The sequence below is a fragment of the Anolis carolinensis genome, chromosome 6 (genome assembly GCF_035594765.1).
Source record: "Anolis carolinensis isolate JA03-04 chromosome 6, rAnoCar3.1.pri, whole genome shotgun sequence".
In the NCBI taxonomy this organism is placed as follows: domain Eukaryota; kingdom Metazoa; phylum Chordata; class Lepidosauria; order Squamata; family Dactyloidae; genus Anolis; species Anolis carolinensis.
Window position 1 is genome coordinate 23,702,220 of NC_085846.1, and position 24,396 is coordinate 23,726,615.

At 39.1% G+C, this 24,396-nt stretch overlaps 1 protein-coding gene across 3 annotated transcripts; it reads right to left on the bottom strand.

Annotated features, from left to right (window-relative positions):
- Positions 1–704: 704 nt before the first annotated feature.
- On the bottom strand, positions 705–23,077 carry ddx42 (DEAD-box helicase 42). 3 transcript variants are annotated; one of them, XM_003222648.4, is made up of 19 exons: positions 22,930–23,077; positions 22,705–22,761; positions 19,499–19,735; positions 18,185–18,335; positions 17,591–17,652; positions 17,078–17,114; positions 14,447–14,596; positions 13,577–13,681; positions 12,300–12,419; positions 11,757–11,933; positions 11,024–11,152; positions 10,710–10,809; positions 8,184–8,231; positions 7,454–7,551; positions 6,997–7,273; positions 6,033–6,259; positions 4,516–4,626; positions 4,289–4,387; positions 705–3,147 (listed from the first exon to the last, which is right to left on the bottom strand). In XM_003222648.4, the coding sequence occupies exons 3-19, from the start codon at positions 19,717–19,719 to the stop codon at positions 2,485–2,487; spliced, it is 2,775 nt and encodes a 924-aa protein (XP_003222696.1). In that variant the 5' UTR covers positions 19,720–19,735; positions 22,705–22,761; positions 22,930–23,077; the 3' UTR covers positions 705–2,484. The 3 variants fall into 3 exon arrangements, with proteins under 3 accessions (XP_003222696.1, XP_008111754.1, XP_062814009.1); XM_008113547.3 differs by having other exon boundaries at positions 22,596–22,761; XM_062957939.1 differs by lacking the exons at positions 17,078–17,114; positions 18,185–18,335; positions 19,499–19,735; positions 22,705–22,761; positions 22,930–23,077.
- Between the last annotated feature and the right edge of the window lie 1,319 nt (positions 23,078–24,396).

Genomic DNA, 24,396 nt, shown 5'->3' on the forward strand with positions numbered 1-24,396 from the left:
AAAGATGTATGTTTATTTAAAACCATATTAAGTTGACAACTCTAATTCTGTTTTATAGATTTTTCAAAAAGGGACTGATGCCTAGTTTTCAGAGGGAAGGGAGCATGTCTGCACAATGGTGAAGGCGCTCACATTGTCTATCCCACAACACTCTGCTTCTCCTCTGCTATCTATTAACATTAACTGTACCTTAAAACAGTCACTTACAGGGCCACTACATATTTCTTCTAATGGTGATATTACGACAGGAATTTTACAGTATCCAGATTTATTTTAAATAAATCTTGACAGCATCAAACAAGGTTTGGAAGAATCTCTGAAAATTACTCCTAACGTAAAAGAAAACGATCCTTTAACATGTCCTTTAAAAAGCAACTGTTTGTTCCGATTCCAACAGGGACCACACAAATGACAAGTTTAAGCCTTCAAATATGGCAGACTTCAATTTGGTATTTTCAAAAATATGGAATCCCTTTTCTTTAAGGTTAAACATACATATTGCTAGTCCTCTGACAGTTGGAAATACAGAGCTGTTGCTTTGTCACCAGAAAATGGTGCTGAGAGGTGAGTTAAAGTGGCAGTTACACTGGAAACATAATGCTTCAATTACATTGTGAAAAAACCCTCAGTATGACAATATCTTTTGTAGTGCGAAACTCACGAGAGGGGGAAAAAAGCCCCAAAAAAAGACACATTCTAGACAGTTGTCCTAATAATAAAACATTTACTAGAAGAGAAAGTGGAAAGTAAAGTAAATGGCATGTCTCAGAATCTTGACACAACTTTTAAGTACTTCATCATAAAAATGAAAGTGAAAACAGAGCTATTTTAGGCAAACAAGATTTACTACCACTCTGGCAAAAAGAGAAAAAAATTCAGATTAAAAAGCCCAAGAACACACATTCAAGAAAAACAAAATCAAAACATTTTTACATTAGCTTTTTCTTTCCAGAAGTTTGCAAAAGTCAGTATGGAAAGAGCAGCTTGCTTTTTCGCATCTCGGTATGTACACACCTCTTCAACAGCCAGTCCCAAACCTAACCAGTTTAAAACCTTCCTGGGTCGGCTCCCAAAATCACAATAACCTGATACTATATACAAAAGTCCCTACCCTCAGCGAGTTTTACTCTGGGACTGTGGGGTTAACTTCTAAAACATTCACAAAAAAAATCTACATGAGAGTCCTACTAACGCCGTTGAGAGAATCTATATTATATTATATTTGCTGCCTCAAGAACCCCATGACTCTGCTACCTTCTTCTGTTCCCTGCAGATTTAAAGTAGCTCTATGAGCACATATGTTGAATTGAAATTGGATCAACCTGGAACCATAAAAACTTCAGTTTTAAGCAAACTGCAATTCCACTAGGTTTTGCTGAACATTTTCCTGTGGCAAGGAACAACCCAAGATGGTATAGTGTAAAAAAGCAGATTGCTGTGGAGAAGTCTGCCATATAAACCTTGAAACTGAGCATACCATGCTATTCATGAGTAATAGGAACCCGTTAGCTCCAGCCAAACCCCTTGTTGTAGGTGGGGTAACAATGGAAGGAAATGTATGCTTGTTGCCTCCAACACGCAAAAATATTTGCTCTCTCTCTGCTGCTAGCATGCAGACAGTATCAGGACAGAAGGGAGGATGGAGTAAGCAATCTGACCTTCTGCCTCTCTTCTCTGCCTTGCCTGCTGACAACACAAAAATAGGGATCTCTCCTGAAAAATCAACTAGAAAGCGTAAGCCAGCAATTAGGACAGTTTTGAAATATTACTTTTTCCATGCAGGGCCCAAAGTTCTGTGTAAATGGGCTAGTTCAACTGACGCTTCCTGACCCACCGCTGTGCTAAGGACTGCCCATTTCTCTCTCCTGTATCAGTTGCTTGCGATGAACACCAGAGCCATCGGTCCTGACTAACATCTTCTCCTATGATGCTGTGCATGCTACAACTGCAGTGTACATGCCAAATAATACAAACGGGAATCAAGAATGCACACTGAGTCCACTGTGACCAATAGAAAATGTTGCAGAAACACTGAGGCCTTGGGGATAAAAAAAAGGGCAACTGGTCATCTATTGGTAAAGACGGGGGGGGGGGGGGTGTATTAACACAAGCCCACATTGAAATGAATAAAATTAATTGCTGAAACCTTATGTGGACATATCCAGTCTAAAAAGGAAACACACATAAAAATGTTTGGGGTCTTGCTAAAGCGGACCAGTCTGCTGGAACCCCCTTGAGGTGGACGGATATTTAAAAGGCGGAGCAGAGTGGAATTCCATAAAAGGGAATGCTTTCCTGTTGACCACAGCACAACACTGACGTGCCAATGAAGTATTGTTGTTTGCAAATGCACCAGCCAAGGCTTGGTTGGGGATTGCTGCTGTTTGTCGTTGTTCTTCTCAACAGTATTTGTTGGTAGAGAGAGACTCCTCGCAGAGATCGAGAGGGGCAGGCGCCTTGCTGTTCAGTTGGGAGCCTGGGCTCTTAACTATCCCATCGACTCTTCTTACGCTTTGGAGGTTCGGGAACTGCAAAACCATCGGTCTTGCTGTTGTCTCTGTTGTTACCCTCTTTCTTGCTCTCGCTATTCCGATTCTCGCTGTTTCTACTTTCGCCACTGTTCCGGCTGTCGCCGTTGTTCCGGCTTTCCCCATGGCGACTACTGGCACTGTTCCCACCACTAGAATGCCTGCTTTCACCATGACGGTGGCCGTCTCCATGACGGTTTTCTCCATGGCGATAACCTTCTCCGTGGCGTTGGCTCTCACCATGGCGGCCACCACCTTCCCCATGGCGCTGGCCATCACTATGGCGACCACCACTGCGGTTCTCGTTGTACCTTTCCCTGCCTCCACTGTTGCCTTCCTTGCCGCTGTTGTTGGCATTCACACTGTTGAACCCTTGAACTCCAGCGCTTGGGAAGCTGGGGACGCTGCATAAGTTTCCACTGCTGGTGAAGCCGGGTATTCCCTTCGCCATTCCTGTTGGGCTCATGGGACTGTCGGGTTTTGCCAAGTTCTGTTGTGCTGAATTGGTTGGCACAGAGTTTAGGCTGCCAGCACTGGTCCACCCACTGGCCCCTGCAGATGAGCTGCCTGTCTTTTGGTTGCTAAAGCTGGCAGCCACAAAATGACTCTTATACTGAGACTATAAGAGAGAGAGAGAAAAGAAATAAGAAAAAAAATCCTGTTCTCAAGCAATATGTGCCTCTTTTTGTTCCCGCATCCCTCCTTTTTTTTTCAGGAATATCAGAAACGGTCAAGAATTGGAAGTCTTATCAGCTGGAGATGATGGAATACTATTAATTGTGTTCAGGGAGAATATAAATTTGGTATTTTTCAGAAAGGGAAGAAATGTCTCCTAGAACAGTTATTGTCCTTTGGGCATTCTGTTTACTTCTTGCAACCACTGGGCTGGTTTTTTACAGTACAAATATTGGCACGCAAGCATCTCCAGCATGACAAAATTTCTTCCCTTGTGATCTCTGTGTATAAGATATGCAAAGAAGAAACTTGAATTTCAGTCCTTCCTCTTGTTGGAAAAACATAAATGGCTCTATCCCTGACCAATATAAATCCTTAGAATCATAGCATCATAGGATAATCTGTGCCAGTCAGCACAAAATTTCAAAGAGTTCCCTCTTAAGTTGATTTACTGAGCTCACGATGAACTATGAAATAGATGAAGTGGTATAAATTATCCCCCCAAGTGCTTTTACTCAGTTACAGTGTTCCCTCACTACTTCGTGGTTCGCTTTTTGTAGATTTGCTGTTTTTCAATAAACTCTAAAATAATATTACAAATCATAAAAAATTACAATTTACAGCGTATGGAAGGGAGAAAGGAGAAGCCAAAGGGAGAGAAAAGGAGCCCAAGTGGCAATGGGAGGAGAAGGGGGCAATTAATCAACACACAGTTGGTTGATAAAGACTTAAAATAATGTATAACTATTAAAATAATGTATAAATATTAAAATAAATATAGTGTCCCTACTTCACGGATTTTCACTTATTGCAGGTGGTCCTGGAACCTAACCCCCGCAATAAGTGAGGGAACACTGTATTGCTATGTGGATGTGGACTACCCTACAGACTAATTTTACGTTGAGTGTAAGGGGAAATATACTGAACATTCCTCAGTCCCACTTCCATCCCTTTAATAAAAACTACTTTTATTCACAAGATTCTTTTTCTAACATGAGCTGGAACTGAATTTCGTGGCCAGGCTGGGGCAGAAGTCTTGGTTAAAAAAGGGTGACAAAAGTCCACATTCAGACTGCTATACCAACCTGAAATGCAGCCTTCATGGCAGACAGCCTGTCTCCCATTGCTCCCGAGGATGGTTTATATGCCTCATAATTGACCATGACATTATTACTTCCACGATCCTGTTGAGAACAAAGATGCTGGCAGTTAGTATGGTCCACATTAGTCTGTACCTCAGGGCAGATATCACAGAAATCAGTAGGGCTTACTTTGAATGGATGTACATAGATTCTCGTTAATATGTACTTACCACGCTTTCTGATCCAAGGCCAGGTCGCTCACGATACCCCAGGCCACCGCCACCAATATTTAGCTTCTTGCCCTTCCCTCCCTTGAAACGTGATTTCCGGAACCAAGCATTCTGACAGAAAGATGATATTAGCATTACAATGTGAACATTTATTGTACTTCAATTGAGCAATTCTAGACAGCAGCATTAGGAACCGATTTACAATAGAAAGGTCAATAATATATAACCAGATGTGAAGGGGAGTGTAATTATAAAGTTACACACAATAGGCCCTCCATGCCTTTATTCATGGATTCAAACATCTGCAGCTTGAAAATATATATTTTTAAATCCAAAAAGCAAACATCAATGTTGTCATTTTATATAAGTGACACCATTTTACTATGCTGTTGTACATAATGGGACTTGGGCATCCACAGAGTGGATATTAAGGGACTGCTGTATTTACTAAAGAAAGCTGTGGGGGGGGGGGGGGGGTGGAGGGATCCCAAAGGAAGCGATTCCATTTTAATAATGCAGAGAGTGAGGCAAAAATCTCATGTGTGAGGTGAAAAAAAATCCACAACCCCTTAATTTAAATTGCTTCTTGCCTATGTCTCCTACGTATCAGAATCAAGACCAAAAGCTTCTCCCCAAACACCTTTTCTTTAATGATACAATTTCACAAGTTGGCAAAGTCCTTACTATACCCCACATAATTCAAGCGGTTCTGCAGTGTAGTTTTCCAAATGTTGTTAGACTTCATTTCCCAGCTGATGCGAACTACAGTCCTTCATTTAGAGGCCTACATTATTTCCATCCATGAAATAGGTAATTACTGCTATATATCTCTTTGTTACTCCCTTCCAACATCTATCCCCTAGACTGCTCCACCTTCATATGTCCCTGTCCCCTGTGGTGTACTCCTTTGTCTCTCTCACTCCGAGTTTTTATCTCTGTGTTCATGCGGCCCGCCCTTGTTTTTATTGGTTCTTTGATTTCTTGATGTAATGTATATTATTATTTATTGTATTGTTTTAATTGTGTTATAATATGTTGTTTTTATTTTATTATTTTGTACTGCTCTGGGCATGGCCCCATGTTAGCCGCCCCGAGTCCCCGTTGGGGAGATGGTGGCGGGGTATAAATAAAGTTTTATTATTATTATTATTATTATTAATAGGTGGTTTCTTTATTTCCACGTAAAGATCAGCAAAACGAGACTGAACAAGAACTTGCCCAAAGCCATAAAAGTGTATGGCAGGCATTAGCTTAAAACTAAAGACTACAGATCCAAACTACAGTTCTGCCACAAAACTATGCTGCCTCAGATAATCTAAACTACATTCTTTCCTAGTTCCCCAACTCAAGCAGAGAAAAGAATGCACTGGAAACAACCACAAAGCTTATTTCAAAGTTCAAGTTTAATCCTTCACAGGCAATATTTATGATCTACAATCTCAAGTGACATGTGTGCAATCCATCTCTTTCAGGCAAAGAAGAAACAGAGACAATTTTTTACCACTGGTCAAGATTACCTGCATGGCCAAATCCAAGAGTTCTTTGGAAACATTCTGATTGGCTCCTTCCAAATTCCGAACAAGGTCTCCAGCAAAATTGCTGTCCTTGTGAGTCAGTAAAGTGTAGGCTACACCCTTTTCCCCAGCTCTGCCAGTGCGACCAATTCGGTGGGTGTGGGTATCAATGTCACGAGCCACGTCATAATTGATCACAGTCTTGATAGAAGGAATATCCAAACCACGAGCTGAAGGCGAGAACATGGTAGATTAAGAGTGGGTGGAGGTGGGGTTCAGATACATCAGGCATGGGGAAACTTCAGCCCTCTAATTGTTTTGGATTTCAGCTCCCACAATTCCTAACACCTGCTGTTAGGAATAGTGGGAGTTGAAGTCCAAACACCCGGAGGGCTGAAGTTTGCCTATGCCTAAGAACATTCACTGCAATTCTCAGACACTAGAAACAACAAATACTTGTCCCTAAGTGCATTTTGCTTTTTATCAATCCTTTGTGGCCTGAGTTAAATTTAGTCTATTCAAACAGTTTTTTTTCATTCTATCACTTTCAACTTTAAAGAAATTTCAATTAACACTTGAAAGCAATTATGTAATCCCAGACATTTTCTGTTCAGGCCAGATAATGGCTAGTGCTTTGATTATAGCATGATTCCAAAATGACAAATTCTACCTGGACAGAAAATATGTCTTGTTGCATTGATTTCTATCTATGTTAACAAGAATGCTGGCTTCCACAGTGGAGCAAGGGAACCATTAGAAGTACTTAAATTTAAACTAGAAAGGTGGCAAAGCAGTTAAACCTATATACTTAACATGAGACATTCAGTACTCTTCATCCTATGGAAGATGCAAAGAACATTAGGATGAATGGCTGGCACAAGGGGCAATAGAGCTGATAGAGAGAAAGTCAAGGCTGTGATTTAAGAAATAACTTCCAGGCCTGTTAAGCCTGGCCATGTTCTCCTACCTGCCACATCGGTGGCAACTAGAACTGGGAAGGCCCCCTTCTTGAAATCTGAGATGACCTTGTTTCTTTCGCTCTGGTCCATGTCACCATGCAAGAGACCCAAGCTGTGCCCTTCCTGTTTAAGGTTATTGGCCAGTTCCTCTGCATTTGCCTTCTTGGTGACAAAGAGGAGGACGCTCCCTGAAGATGTGAATTCCACTAGGCGGCTTGTTAGCCAGTTCCACTTGTTGGGACCAGAAGCAAAGATTTCCACAATTTGAGTGATGTCTTCATTGGCCTGTTGTAGAGGGAGAAGTCAAATACAGGCCAAAATAAGATCTTTGGCAATGATAAAGAAAATGTCTTCACATAAAAGCAGAGCAAGGGGTAGCTAGTCAATGTAATTCCAGATGTCCCTCTATTTGTATCTTTCTAAACTATTCCTTCTATTAAAAAAGGAGAAACATAACAAAATTACCTCTCCAATATCTCCTTGAACCACTCGAATTGGGTCAATCAGAATGTCTCTGGCCAGTTTTTCAATCTTCTTCCGAAAGGTTGCACTGAAGAGTAGAGCTGTTAACCCAGGAAAGCTGTGCTTAATTTATATATACAGAAGTAAGCTGGAATACAAATTAACCAAAAAAACAAACTATACTACCCACAGTAATCCAGAAGCAGTGCCCTTGGAATTTAGACACATAGGAATTGTCAATAGTGACTTGATGGAGTAGGACACTATACAGAAATTCGAAGGCACTCCAGTCTCAAATAAGCTCACATAAAATGCATGATGTACTATCTCATTGTTGATGGCAATGGCCTCTGGTGCATCTAGTATCAAATCCCATCTTAAATTAATTTTGGTTTCCTAATTTCTTTGCAGCAGAGGAATATTTGGAGATAATGAGCTAATAAAAGAGTTAAGGAAGATGAAGAAGAAGTAATCTGGCATCCTGAAAAATACCCCTATGTGGGCAAGTCTTTAGAATAGAAAAAGTCCAGGAAAGGTGAACATTTGGAGGGAGGAAAGGGAATTTTCTTCTTTAATTAGAAAAAAAGTGTGCCAAGATATTTAATAAGCTGTATAATTTCTCCATGAGTAAATCTAGGCATTGAAGATAGATCATGGGACAACACAGAAATCCTAACTTCAACTTTACGAGGTAGATTTTAAGATGTTGCATCTTGAGAAAGTCCATACTTACTCTGCCTTTCAGGACGCACATGGCTGGCTACTGATCGGACTTGGTATTCTGGATGAGGAAAAAAAACAGAGCCCAGTCTGCTATGATAAACAGTGAAATGTAGCTATAGTTGAAATCCAAGGACACCCCCCCTCCCCGGTTACCAAAATCAATGATACCCATTATACACAGTGGCATAATACAATGTTTTCCCTTACATAAAATGGCAACATTAAGGTGTACTTTTGGGATTTTAAATAATCTTTTCAAATTGTGGATGGTTGAATCTGCAATATAGAGAGCAAGCTATATTTTAGGATAAATTCTTCTGTGAAACACAGAATCAATCAAGGCCTTAACATAAGTAGCTCTTGCAAATGACAGTTAATACTTTGAAATGTTAAGATCGAGATATTAAACAAAACATGCATAAGAAACATAGAACAGCTAGATTATGCAACTAGAATTTTCAGTTAATAATTATTTATTGGCAAGCATTACTTCATAAGGACCTGAATTTGCTATTTTTCAAAAGTCAACAACAAGCAATAACAAAGTAGACCAAAATTACAGACAATAGAGGTATGACACTTAATCCCTAGCCTCTAAATTACTGAAATATAAAGCTGGATTTTCTTTCCACTGGTATCCAAATCTAGAATGTATTTTGATATCGGGTGGAAATCAGTGAAATGAATGGGAATTCTTAGGCTCCTTCCACACAGCTGAATAAAATCCCACATTATCTGCTCTGAACTGGAATATATGGCAGTGGGATTCAGGACCCTTTCAAGCAGCCCTATATCCCAGAATATCAAAGCAAAGAATGCCACAATATCTGCTTATCTGTGTCCACACTGCCATATATTCCAGTTCAAAGCAGGAAATGTGGGATTTTATTCAGCTGTATAGAAGGGGACTCAGATAACCCAGTTCAAAGCAGATACTGTGGGATTTTCTGACTTGATATTCTGGGTTATATGGCTGTGTGGAAGGGCCCTATGTCAAAATTTAATTACATGTCATTGATTTCTATAATCATCATGATGAGTGAATTCTGTTGGCTCGACTCGGTCTGGATTAAGGTTTATGTACAAGGTCTTGTGGACGAATGGCTCAAGTATTTTATAATGTATGGTTTTAAATCTATTTATTGTATTTTGTTAAATTATCTAATTGTTTTAATTGCTTATGTTTTATCTTTTTGTATTGTGTATTGGCACTGAATTTTGCCAGATTGTGAGCTGCCCTGAGTCCCTTCGGGTGAGAAGGGCAGGATAGAAATGATGGAAATAAATAAATCTCCAAATAGGACGAATGTTGTTTGGTTGTTGTGTGCCTTCAAGTCATTTCTGACTTACGGCAACCCCAAGGTAAACCTATCACTGGGTTTTCCTGGCATAACTTGTTTAGAGGGGTTTGCCTTTGCCTCCCTCTGACATTGAAAGAGTGACTTGCCCAAGGACATTCAGTGACTAAAAGGAGATCTCTGCAGTCATAGTAAAAAAAACAAACCACTGCCCCATGCTGTTGAACTTCCTTTTGAAACAGTATATATCCTTGTACCCATTTTGGGCCCAGGTTATTATTGTTATGAGGACCATTCTATATTTTGGGCATGTGGGAGAAAGTTACTTCTTCCTTTCTTCATGAAATACGATAATGTTCAAATACATTTAAGAAAACAATGACTCATCCAGTAAAAATAAAATAAAGAAGCAGCTCACTCATTCCTGTACGCATAAATATTCACAGGAGATATTGCCTCTTGTCTATGCTCAACATAACAAGAAAGCAGGAAAGCGACTTCTTCAATGCAGACTCCTTTCTATGACTATACAGCTTTCCCCTTGTTTGTAATGGGCAGATGACATTGTTGCAGAACTCTGTATTCCATGCCACCTTGGAGCCTGCTATCAATATGTCTCACTTCATATGTTGCGAATTAAGTAAATTACAGAGTACCATACATTTTTTTTTTTTAAAAAAACATCTTCCTCTGACCACAAAATTCTTGCTTGAAAAAGAAAGCTTTTCTGAGAACACTTATGTCTGGATTTTGACAGAAAGGAAGTTGCAATGGTTAGGAGTAGTCACCAAACCTATTCTTGTCCTGACTTTCACTGGGTCATCTGGAACTCCCCACCACTGAGATGTCTTTCTTTGCTAACCACAAAGATCATGAAAAGATACATGTCACAGCTTGATAGCAAAGTTCATAACTCAGAGGCATGTTTAGGTTTTCATTCTTTTTTATGTCCCAATCCTTTGCTACTCTTTAGTATGTCAAACCATTATCTTTCCTCCCTACTAGCTATTTTGCCACGTTCAAAGAAATCATCCTTTAGTACCCAGCATGGTATCAAAAATATCCTGTTTTTGTAAGGCTGCAGTAAATCACTGCTGAGCTCACAGTTGAGAAAGGCCCGTTTTAACTTTCATTATGAATGCCCAAGGTATACAGCAATTTCAGAAGATGACATGAAGCTGAGGAGTATGGATTTATTCTGTGAAATAATTATAAGCCCATTATTATTAGTTACATACCAAATCCCATGTCAAACATTCGGTCAGCTTCATCAAACACAAGGTAGGTGACTCTCTGAAGGTTTGTTGCTTTCTTTTTCACGTGATCAATCAACCGGCCCTGAGTGGAAATATGTAACACACCTCATCAGCACAGCAAGTTTCAATAGATTGTAATTCCAACTGCAATTTTCTGATTCTTATAAAATAATGAGCCTGGATCAATCAAGTCAATATCTGAGAACTAATCACAGGAAATTATCTACCTTCAAAGAAAAGGAAAGATGGATCCCATTTCCTTCATGGCAGCCAAAGCAGCCATGTAAAATACTCACTGGAGTACAGACAACAATTTCTGCCCCTTCTTGCAGAGCCTTGGCCTGTTCCCACATGCTTCCTCCACCATACACAGCTACTGAACGTAAGTTGTAGGCCTTCCCAAAACGTTTGCATTCTGCATGGATCTAAAAGCAGATGGATAAAGGAAAATGAATAGCATATATCAAAACTGAAAACAAGAAAAACTTCCCATTACCTCAAAGAATCTGAAGGCAAAATCAGGAGCAAATGAAATATACAGATCTTCAATTTTCTGGTGATTCGTCATCCAGGCAAATTTTAATATCCTTGTTTAATTCTAACCAGCACTACATGTAAACGTTTTTTTTTTTAGAGGAGGGGGTTGGTTTATTGTGGGAGAATTTTGTAGAAGGGGCCACAAAATGAGGTGTGTTACATGTGTGCTGCAGTTTATCCAATCCTGACTCACATAAACCCCATGGATTCAATGGATTTATTTTAGCTGGGACGAGTAAATTGATATTGGTTCCTTGATTCTCAGTCTGATTCTGCAGAAAACAGCAAATCACTTTCACAGCCTTTCTATCTGGTTTGGTCATAAATGATCAAGGACTTTAAGGTGGATTCATAGAAATGAATCTTCTTTTTCATATAGTCAACATAGGAGATTTCAACAAAGGAGTACATGTAGTATGAGCCACCACATATGAACAGCCTGTTCCAAACCAATGTCAATTTCCCCTTGCTCAAATGTAAAAATATGTCTACCTGCTGACACAGCTCTCTGGTTGGACAGACAATTACTGCAATGGGACCATCTCCTGGCTCCAGTTCCTTCTGATCCATGATGTGAATCAGCATTGGCCAAATGAAAGCAGCAGTCTTCCCACTTCCAGTCTTTGCAATACCAATCATGTCTCTGCCACTCATTGCCACTGGGATGCCCTACAAAAGAAGCAATGTGCCAATGTGTTTTAAGCCCAGATCTCCAAAAGACAATCAACAACATTCTACTGTACTTAGGGAATAGGTTTTAAAATATTTAGCCCATTAAAATGTCAGCATTGTACCCTGTTACCAAAAACTTGATTGACTTATAAGGGTCCTGGAAATACATAGGTTTTTCATAAATAGTTAAATATAGGACATTAATTTATCTCATAAGGGTGTAAAGCAGTTTTAAAAGCCAATTAGTACTTCTTCCATGTGTAAACCTATTAATATACAAGTTAGATAGCAAGTTTGATAACAATGTGGCGTTTGGAACAGAACAGGTGAAAGAAATGCACATTTCCAAAGTGGAGGACTCACCTGGCATTGGATAGGGGTGGGTTGAGTATATTCTGATTTTCTAATCTGGTGCATAAGTTGTTCATCAAAACCAAAATGAGCAAAGCTGCTGCCTGGCCTTGGAGGAGCAGCTCCAGAGACCTAGGAAAATAGAGATGAAATAACATATACACCGTGGCATCAACGCTTAAGGGAAAGTGAAATGTTTTGACAGAGAGAATTTTAAGGTATACACAGATATACAGACTATATGAAATTAGAGTTCACCCAGTCACATCCCTGATATTGCTTAATGAAGTAAAGACAGCATTATAGAATCACTACCCGCACTCACATATCAATTTCCCTTATATTTTATTAAGCACTCCTTTCAAATTCCAGATGTAACAAATATACTTAAAATGAAGACTTATACTGAGATGGGAAAGAGTTAATTATGGCAGTGAATGGACTGGCAGTGCAAAGAAAACAGAAATGCACTTAATGTGTTTCTGCAAATCAATCAGTTGCACAGAAATCATATCCCTACATACAGGTCTTTTCACATGCAAGTCAAAGGCCAGATATGATGACAACATTGGGGAATATCTGTTTGAAGGTGGAATGACCTCAGAAGAATCCCAGAAAGGGGGAAAATGACTCTAAAAGAGGGGCAGAAACTATCCCTCTGTCAACAGACTGCACGAAGAAAGATATAGTTGGCCCTTAGTGTTCAAATTCTATCATCCATGGCTTGAAAATATTTTTTAAAGTCCAAAATGCAAAGATTGGTTTTGCCATTTTATATAAGGGTCACAATTTTATTGTGCCATTATATATAATGGGAGGTGAGCACCCATGGCTTTTGGTAGTCATGGGATATTCTGGAACCAAATCCTAGTGGACATAATGTGCATGAGTTGAAAGTAATGCACTACCACAGCTGAGCAACAATTTATCTGCAAGCCCCAGCCCTTTTCCCCATGTTCCCAAGTTTTACAATTATCTTTATTGATACTTGAACTGCAGACCCTCTCCTTAGTAAAGAAACAATTCTTCTACCAAACTCTTCTCAAGGTCTGCTTTTCAGAAAATACTCTTTGTGCATCATAGCACAACCATTACTTTTTCTCTCTCCTTTGAATCACCTTTCTAGAAACTTAAGATACCTGTCTCTCTTTCATCTTATGAGATTATAACCTCACTCCGCAGAAACTATATTGTTTCTGTGTAAGCTTCAGCACTTGTCTGGTGTCTAATGTAACCAGTTGGGATTACACTGTTTTAATAAGAGACAGCCTCTTTTGTATTTATCTTACCCTGAGATTGAGCTTGTGACGCAGCTCCACCACTTGCTGTGGAGTAAGACTAGTGATCTCTTCATGTTCTTCATGGAAATTCTTCTCAAACGGTGGATATTCAATCTGCAAGCCAATGATTTACAGTCAAAATCACCACATAATTGCCTAAACACTGCCTGTTGCCTCTGCCCGAACTTCTCCATGTCATGGAGTTATCACATATATTCCATTTAAAAATTAGTTACCATCATGGCATCTATGAGCAGATCAATAGGTACCACTTTGGAAGGAAGGTAATAAAGGTGCCCATGCAGCCATGCCGGCAACACAACCAGAAGGTGTTTTCTACAGACAACAGGAACAAGAGCATCTCCCCATGCTCAGAGTTGAGCATGGCCTCCAGAAAGTTGAAGATGAAAAGGGAAGACTTTACCTTTGTTTTGTGTATTGTCATTGTTATTCCACTGTATTAAGAGGCATTGAATGTTTGCCTATCTGTGTATGTTGTCATTTGCTCTGAGTCCCCTCAGGGAGATAGAGCAGAATACAAATAAAGTGATATTATTATTATTATTATTATTATTATTATTATTATTATTATTATTATTATTATTATCATCTGACAGGTCAGTCAATCACAGCAATAGCATGGTCATGGAAGAACATGAAACAAGTGACTCTTTTCCTAATAGGATATCAAAATCATGCACATTTGTTTGGATTTCCTCATTCCCATCTTAAGAGGATTGCTGCAATGAACAAATTGAAAGACAGAAGACATATAATGAGGCTAATTTCCAACTATCTTGCTTTATTCAGTACATTACTGCTGGCCTTCAGGAGAACTTAGAGGTGATGCTATCTTACTGACAGAAGAACTTCCCTTACCTCTGAATGATCAATAGGAGGAAGAGGGTCAATTATTTTTTTGGATGGTGCAATTGGGTTGCCATCACTGTCATATTCCAAGTTATCCTCCTCCTCTTCTGGAACCACACCAGCATTGGGGTTTTCTGCCATGTAGCGGAAATAAGCTTCCTGCAGCAAAACAGAAAAGTATAACTGCATACAAATGTCAAAGGGAGCAAAATGCTACTACACTTTTCCATTAAGTATTAGCCATATTAGTTAATTATTTATTTTAATGCCTATTTAAAAAATGACCAACAAAACTCTTCTAAAAGTAATCATTTTGTGCTAATTGCAAAAAGAAATGTCACCTGACCCTTATAGCAAACCACAAATGTCACAATATGATAGTTGAAAGAACTGAGCAGATCATCCTCAGATTGCAGGTAATACCACAAGAATGCTTTCAATAATGATAAAGTGACAGGACTTCATCAGTTAATGTCTAAAACTGTGCCTATATATCAAAATCGAACGGGTATCAAAACCAATTTTCCTAACCTCAGTTTTACGGATGATTGGTAATGTGCACTCAAAACTGAAGGAAAGGAGACTACACCTAAACATTAAGATGGACTTTGGTGGAAGAGCAATTTGAGAGTGGAATGGACTGCCTCATCAGAGGGGTGGTGAACTCATCATCTTTGAGGGATTTTAAACAGTAGTATAGGCACAGTTCAGGAATACTTGTATGTTTCTCCCTGGCAGGATGAACTAGATGACCAGTGTGCTCCTTTCCAACTTTTAAGATTCTATGAAAAGAGAATCACTTCACAAATGTCCATATTTTGTCTCACTTTCTTTTTGATTTCACGTTTAATCCTTCTAGCTTCAGAGAGAGTTTTGATGTGGCTTCTTGGTCACAGATTTATTGTAAATACAGTAGAGTTTCACTTATCCAACATAAATGGGCCGGCAGAACGTTGGATAGGTGAATATGTTGGATAATAAGGAGGGATTCAGGAAAAGCCTATTAAACATCAAATTAGGTTATGATTTTACAAATTAAGCACCAAAACATCATGTTAGACAACAAATTTGACAGAAAAAGTAGTTCAGTACGCAGTAATGCTATGTAGTAATTACAGTATTTACAAATTTAGCACCAAAATATCACATTGACTACAGAAACATTGACTACTAAAAGGCCAACTGCATTGGATAACCCAGAATGTTGGATAAGCGGATGTTGGATAAGTGAGACTCTACTGTACCATTAATTTCTAGGCAAGCAAACAGGGAATTTGCCAAATTGAAAGAGCAGATTTCTTTTAAATAATCAACATGCCACAGTGACTAACACATAAGTGAGCAGGCAAAATGGTATCTCTGGTGGACTGACCTGCATTTCTTCTCCTACCAAGCTGTCATTTCCCTCAAAACATATTCTTATAACACTAGATTATAAAACACATTCTATAAAAGGCATGTATATTTGAAAGGGAGGGTTATTTCAAATTAAAAGAGGGTTGATTGAGAAACTGGATGGCATCTGCAGGCAAACCATATTGAAACAAAGAAAATAAAAGGTGAAACTAAATTTCAATGTTATCTCATCTGCAAATGATTCTTGCCTGATCTACAGGACTATAATAAGAATATTTTGCATCTCTCAAACATGAAAATAATGAAACCTTCATCTTTTTAATCTATCTTTAAAAATCTTAAAAAGAAATCTTCACTCAGATTTTAAGAACTCAGAATGTAACTGAACATCTTATTACATTACCAATATAACATAGCTGCCCTGTTTTTATTAGTTCCTTCCTCTGAGGCACTGAAGTGGGTATGTGAATTGCCTTACATTTTCTAACAACCCTTATGGGCAGTTTAGGCTGTGAGCTGCCAATGGTCAAGGTCACCCTGAAAGCCACATGCTCATGTGGAGACTGGAGTCCAGATTGTTCCACTTCCATGGCAACACTGTCTCCAATGGATATCAAGCTAATCTGGGTTGTTATCCTTACATGTGTAATATGAAAAACAGCCAGATGGTTGTGTAATTGTATCTTGCAAGAAGGGTTATAAAAAAGGAAGTGGGGCATGAATTCAATAGATTCACAATTTCCTACAACACTCAAAAATGGGAGAGGAAAGAACTAAGCAGAGGAGACTGACACAACTCTGTGCATAAACATAACCCTTTTATGTACAGGGATTTTTTTTTGCTGTATTTTGCATCTGAATTATCAGTCTCATATAACTGGTGGTTAAACAGAATTTCTTCACTATGTCATGCACATATATGACATACTAAGAAATGCATCACATGCTCCTCTGGGTTAAGATTAATACCTGCCAAAGCAAAAGTGCTGCACATTTAAATTCCTTGCTAAAGGCATCACAATATGGCAGCTTTGATAATGATGTGCACGACATCATAAGAATAAGTTAACCATAACGGTCCAAGAACATTCCCTAAAGTATTCAGAGTTAACATTTTCCCCCTGAATTAAACCTGAAGCTATGTTTTGCTATCAAGATTCTGAAGGCCCCATAATCCCATGTATTTATAGTAAAAATAATCAGGTTTTTTCCCCCCAAGATATTAGAAATGTGTACCATTCACGGATATTTTTAATAGATAGAAAGATTGTGTAGGGAACTCACTTGATCATCTTCTTCTTCAATATCATCGCGTATACCCCTGGAAAAATAAGCAGAGAAACAAAACTTCCCTGCAAATGTTCCACATACCCAGCTCCACACATTCAACCTGGATAGCACCAATATAACTCAACACTGACAACATTTAGAAGTGACATAAAACACATCTACACCAGTCCCAACCCACTGAGACTTGCCAAATTTTAAAGATTAACACTGAATTCATTTTGTATTTACAAAGTTTGAGAGAAAATACTTTCACATGTTGCAACAAAAGGGGATCAGGGAGGAGAATTTAGTTCCCTGTTCCAAGGCAAAATCATCCAGACACCAACCCACAGAAAGCAACCCTCAAAATTTACATCATAGCCTTTACAGAAGTTCAACGAAAGCTTAAATATGTTGGCATGGCAAAATCTTAATATATTACTAAAACAGAAATTATATAAGATGATCCCATGCTTCCATCAAGTTCTCATTTCTTTCAACAAGGTTGTGGTATATAGAGTAACTTACTTTGTGTTCTTTCTTTCCTTATCTTTATCTTCCAGCCTCTTCATGTCTCTAGCAGCTTGATCCTAATAAATCACAAAATGAATGTAACTTCATAGAGTAGCACATTACTTAATTCCTACTACTTTAGTACCAACACTGCAACATATAAACAAACACAACAATCAATAAATGTCACATTATTTGGAATTTCTTCACTGCATGCAAATGTTGACTTCTCATTAAAATAACCATAAGCTTTAGCATCATCTTATAACGTACCAGTGTGCAAAATGCAGCCCCCAGGAATCAAAAATATTTTTTGCAAAATATCCTCAATAAACACTATTTTTGCAAAATTTTCAACCCTTACTCAAATACTCCAAAATGTTCACTGGAGGTATGGGGTGCACTTTAAACACATTTTTTTGAATAAATTTTTATTAAGAAAGACATTTTATATACGTAAAAGCGGGGGAACAATGTAACACATTTTGAAGGTCCCTGGGATTGATGCAGCCGCCTAGCCCTCTACAGTTGCTCATTCCTGAACTAAAGTAAACCTGGAGAAACCATGGTCCTCTTAATTCTTATGATCAACCATTCCCATAATCTCACCTCCACTTCTGCCATGAATGCCTCCAATGGGTCATCCTCACTGTCTGAGTCAGGTGCCTTGGCATGGAACTGCTGCCGAGTAGGAGAATTCTCAGCAGGGATGTATGGTAAATCAACATTATTGGATTCTTCCTCTTCATCCTCAAAGTAGCTGTGAATTGATGCAAGCAGAAATGGTAATATGCCAAAGAATGACAACATAGAACTACACTAATAAGGAAGCAAAACTGTTGAACACATGGCTTTGATCATGCAGTAAATTGTTACTATGGCTGTCGAAGAATTTTCTAATGCATCCTTCATATACTGAACAACATCATCAGTTTTTTAAAAAGAGTTTTTCTTTAGAGGGGCTTTTAAATAGGAGATGTAGTACTCACAAGAAAAATCCAAGATTAAGGAACAGTCTAAACATAAGGGTGTGACAAGGTGACAGAAAACAGGAGAAGGGTAAAACTACCATATCGCTCTCACACACATGTACACACAAAGTCCTGGCCAAAATAAATATTAGGAAAAAACAAGAAAAATAAAGAAAGTTTACCATCTAGCACAAATTGACTTCAGCCTTCATGATTAACATGCAATTACAAGCATTAGGGACTTTGACTGAATGATCACAAGGAGGTATTCTACTATTTGAAAAAACTAGGATGGAGCAAAGAAAGCTCCTGAGACCTCCTGAAAGTGACCAGTAAACAAGTGACCAGTGACCAGTAAACAAAAAATAATGAGAATTACTCTGAAAATTCATCAAAAAGAACTCTAGCCTGGCTCATAAAAAAAACTACCCAAATGATCTCAAAATATAAATATTTTACAGTGTAAAATATGTTTTAACACAATCAACATAAAACTTGTAAGACAGAAGAGGGGCCTTATTATAGAATGCACAGAAACATTGTTTCTCAAGCTGCCTTGAATTCAATTTTAGAATAATACAGGAAAGAAGCGAATAACAATAATAGCCAACACAATAGGCAACAAGACAGTCTTCTGTCTGCTGAATTTTCCAGATTTTTATATGTCCAAGAATATAACTTAATGACTTGCTGAGGGCAGTCTAGAGAAGGAATTTATGTGTAGCAAAATTTGGAAATGGAAGTGAGAAAAAAAATCTGCTTTCTTCCCTCATGCTGCACTGGTCTAAAATTAGGTGCTATTTGCTTAAATGCCCAATAAACATAACCATGCTCCATACTGCTGGTTTTCTTTCCATGTCTTTTCAGTGATCTCAACTGTGCCATATTCTACCAAAGAAATTTTGCAAAGGCCATCTAACAGGAATACACATGCAAAATGTGAGTAGCTTACGCATTCTCTTCATCAAAGTTTGCTCGTTTTGATCCAATCTTGTAAAAAGAAGGCAGCTGAGGTGGTGGGGTCTTCCCAAATCCAGCTGAAGAACCTGTGGCTCCAAAAGCACTGTGAGACTGCTGAGGAAGTTTGGGCTCTTCCTTCTTTCCAGTTGATATTGAGAACCCACCAAAACCAAAGCCTCTCTTGGTACCAGGGCCACCTTTATTCCAATTCATGATGTCTGTGATGTGTCTGATAATAATGAAGTTATATACCAAGTATTAAGACAACTCTCTTGTTTCAATATTAGAAAAACAACTAATTCACTGTCCTAAAGAGTAAAACTGAAGTTTAGTCCAATGTAGAAGGTTTATCCACTAATAAAAGCGTACAGTTCGATTCAGGTCTTAATATCCAACCCAGATTTTCCCAATTGTTGATTCAATAAAACTTCACAACAAAAGAGGATTAAATCCTTACGAACTGAAAATCAAACAGTGGTGAAACTATCATACTAGCAAGAAAGAAGTGACTTTGGTGGAAGAACCAATGTCTCCCAATTCTTCTTGGTCTTGAGCTTCAGGGGACTTTTCCCCCACACTGATACTTCTCTTTTTCATTTTTATTTTTTAATTTCTGCAGTTTTGGGGGAAGACAGGGTTTTGAACTTAATAACTTCATAGATTTTTCGGAACTGGCTTTCTCCCACTTTCACAGCAAACTGATTAAAACAGCATGTAACATTTGATTTTATAGATACTACATGCATAATGATTTATCAAAACCATTAAAATTTACAGGTTTGAGCAGGGCTCATATTTGCCTTCAAAACTTAAAGTCTGTTGTTCATTATTAGAAGTAAAAACAACTTGTGTGTGTTAGATTTGTAGTCTGCCTTTTCCCCAGAGATGTTATGAAACATGGCTGTAAATGTGAAAACCTGTACCATTTTGTGCTAATATTAAAATCTTGAAACCACTCTTCATCATTACGATACCAACTACTGTGACAACGTATGATCTGAACTGTGTGGGGTCTTCTGTTGAAATTTTGTTGGGTAGATAATACTTCCTTGGAGCCTACCGTATATGTGTAAGGAACCAAGTAAGTGTAAGGATTAGGGCCAACAAGCATTAAGAGTCAAATCACCTGGTTGGCATCGAGAAATCTACAGCCAGGTTGGAGTAGCTGTAAGTGTACTAAAGAACATCTATGTTGTTGTTGGTAATGATGTTGTTGGTGATGTATACTGTTGGAAGATGAAGCTGCAGAGAAACTGAAGGATTGGTGAAGAAAACCAGAGAACCTATTGTCAAGAAGGTATGAGCTAACAGAGTATGAGGAAAAGGGCTGGAGAAGAGACAAGATCTTCTGTTACACATGTATAAATATTTCAGTATAAACTTTTCTATTGACAAATCAAGTTGCCATTGGAGGGGAGTGTTTCCGCTATAGGATTGCTTGGTTGTTACACACACAAACCTAAACATTTCGCTGTGACAAAAACAAGGTTTATTTCTTCTTCTTCTTTTTCTTTGAAATGTTGTTAGAAAGGGAAATCATTTTCAAGATGTGGATAACTGAACCCATGGATACATATAATATGTGGATATGGAGGGCCAAGTATGTGCACAAGTCTGTCCCATTAGGACTTCTAAGGGCCCTTCCACACAGCCATATAATCCAGAATATCAAGGCTGATAATCCACAATATCTGCTTTGAACTGGATTATCTGAGTTCATATAGCTATATAATCCAGTTCAGTGTGGATTTTGTTCTGCTGTGTGGGAGAGTCCTAAATCAGTGGTTCTCAAACTTTGCTCCTCCAGCTGTTTTGGACTTCATCTCCCAGAAATCCCAGCCACCTTAACAGCTGTTAGGAATTGTGGGAGCTGAAGTCCAAGATATCTGGAGGAGCAGAGTTTGAGAAACTCTGACCGCAACTCCTCATACCAACTAGCCTGCTTTTTAAGATCTTGTGGTGAGGCCCTACTCTCACTTCTACCACTGTTGCAAAAGCGACTGACATCAATGAGGGAGAGGGCATTTTCGGTGGCCTCCCTAACCCTGTGAAACACCTTCCCAAAAGAAATTACAACTGCTCGCTTTCTTCTTTCAAGAACCAATTAAAAACCTTCCTACTTAGACAGGCCTTTATTGAAGGAAACTAAGCTGGAGTGATAAGAAACACCATAATGTTTATGGACTGGAACAAAGTGCAATATGATCTGACATGATACTACAAGAATGTGAATGTATATTACTGCTGTTTTAAACTGTTTCTTTTATGTTTTATACTTATTATCGATGTATTTCAATTGTTGTTTACATGATTTTAATATGTCGTTAGCTGCTTTGGGTCCCATGAGGGAGAAAAGCGGGATATGTTATTATTAATTATTCTAAATGATTAAATGCATACCTTGCTCTCCCAATGCCCTATGAAACAGAAATAAGTGTCACTTTTCATTGCAGGGTGAGCAGGCATAAATGAAAGTCAGTCTGAGGGTGCATTTACACCAGGCATGAGCAAACATCAGCCCTCTGGGTGTCACATAAGCTTTTGCATAGCCCATCCACTCTGAAATTCTGGCCATTGGGACTTTGAACTCATCTGATGGAATAGACTATAACTGGACTATAATTTTTATGGTTTTTAGCAGTATTGTATGCTTTTTTATGATGTCTATCTTGCTGTATGTCTTCTATTGGCAATTAAATACTTTGCATATTTTGGAAACTGCCCTGAGTCCTCTTGGGGAGATAGGGCGGTATATAAATAAAGTTTTTATTATTATTATTATTATTATTATTATTATTGGACTTCAACTCACACAATTCCTAACAGCCTCGGATCCTTTCTGCTTAAGGGGTCTGGGGCTGTTAGGAATTGTAGGAGTTGAAGTCCAAAAAACACCTCAAGGGCCAAAGTTTGTCCATGCCTGTTCTAGAGACTCACCAAAGTCCAAATCTAAGAGCTTTCCAGTAGTATTCTGCTTTGCCTCTCTCACTTTGCCTCTTTCACTTAAAATGAAGTTAATTTGAAATCCTGGGAGTTGTAATTTGGTGGGGCAACAGCATTCCTAAACAGCGAAGGCTTACAAAACGTACAGTTCCCATGGCAGTTCCAAGTCGTATCAAACTTCATTAATTCTGCCATGTAGATGCACCCCGAGGCCGCTATGATCAGTATCAATTCCTCCTCAAGCTTCACGCCTACCTGGTCACCTTTGGTAAGAGGCCGGCGGATTCTTCTGAAGGCGAGAGACCAGGTCGCCTGGCGGAGGGGAAACAAACAGAGCAGGATCAGCACCAAAGGCTTCTGTGGCTGCGCTAGGCCGCGGCCCCGCCCCCTTCTCCCTTCCTTCTTCCCTAGCGACCCCACGGGGGCCTGGCAGCGCTTCCAGCGCCTTTACTTTCTTTCCCCCACCGTTTATTTCCTCACCTTGTGTGACACTTCGTATTTTCTGCCCTTTCTTCCCCCGTCCCTCAGAACTCCACTCTTTTACTACGAGGGAGGAAACGGGGCGCGACGTTGGCGACCGAGACGCGATGACGTCACCGCGCAACTGATCGCTCGCGCTGTTCTCCTCCGTGGTGACGTCATCGACAGTGGCGGCTGCTTACCTTATAAATAGGCGCAGCACCGTAGAGTCAGAAAGGAGAGTCACACATGCCTTTTTATCCTCATGGGCTATTTTAAGGAGGATTAAGGCCCCTTCCACACAGCTGAATAAAATCCACACTATCTGCTTTGAACTGTAATATATGGCAGTATGGACTCAGCTAATCCAGTTCAAAGTAGATATTGTGGGTTATTCAGCCTTGATATTCTGGATTATATGGCTGTGCCACCCCACCTTTGCAATAAGAGACCAGACAACAGTGTGGGTTGAAATATGGCCAACTTTTATTTAAAACATCTGAATTAACTTTACACCTATCCCTTTCCCCTACTTTCCCCCTTCCCCCAACCTTCCCTCTCCCAGTTCCCCACCCCCCTTACCCTTTTTACCTTTCACTAATGGTCACATTCCTGTTTTTTCCCCTTCCCCTCTCCCCTTTTTCTTTCTCTCCTTTCCCCTTTCTCCCCTTCTTCCTTCTTCTTGACCAGAATCCTCGCTCTTAGTTTCATAGATCTTTCTTCTTGTTCTTAATTCAGATTTCAGTACTTTCCTCTCAAGGCGTAGGATATACTTCATGTATTTGTTGATCTTGCGAATGCTTTTCACCAACTGTTCAAGCATTTTTGTATGATCCTGGATCCATTCGTTTTTTGCTTCTAAAGCGGCTGGTGTTTCTGTCATGGCCTGACTGGGCTGGGAAAAATGACAAAACAAGATCATTGTATCACCTTAAGGGAAAAAAAGAAATAGAGGTTTATCAATATGGCCGTTTTCTTTTACTCTTCCTATCTTTGTGTCTCTTAACAGAAGCTTGATGTGTAGATAGTAAGCACAGAAAGCACAGACTAAAGTGACATTTTCTCAACGTGTCAGTCTGCTGTTAAATACAGGGAGGAGACCTGTAAAAAGTGCTGTAACCTTTTTGTAAGGTTCTTCTTGCAGGCGTCGAGAACAATGTAAATATGTTTTCATTAGAAATATGCAAATAAAATAATACATGAGAGACACTCAAATGGGTGGGCCATACCGTTCATTGTATAATGCATACATATAAATGTTACCTTAACGTTTTTCATGTGTTTCAGTGAAATGTAGAGTATAGATATACCAATAACTGTGACGCATAGCACTGCATCACGAATAAACAACTTCTCTGGGGTCCTTTCTGTAATGTCTAAGCCAAAAATAATACAGACATTAGATGGCTCTCTCTTCCACAGTTGCTCTCGTTCCTCTGATGACAAATCGAAGCCAGTTGTTGCCCAGGCTGGTTTTTCATAACTGAG

Bases quoted from the DNA above. Each gene is read 5' to 3' on its own strand.
- ddx42 (XM_003222648.4), bottom strand. From the start codon at position 19,719: ATGAATTGGAATAAAGGTGGCCCTGGTACCAAGAGAGGCTTTGGTTTT. The intron at 17,653-18,184 runs GTGAGATTATGG...GTGATTTATTAG, and splicing joins CATTCATGGCAGAAGTGGAG to GATCAAGCTGCTAGAGACAT. The intron at 4,388-4,515 runs GTAAGTACATAT...TGTTCTCAACAG, and splicing joins GCCTTGGATCAGAAAGCGTG to GATCGTGGAAGTAATAATGT.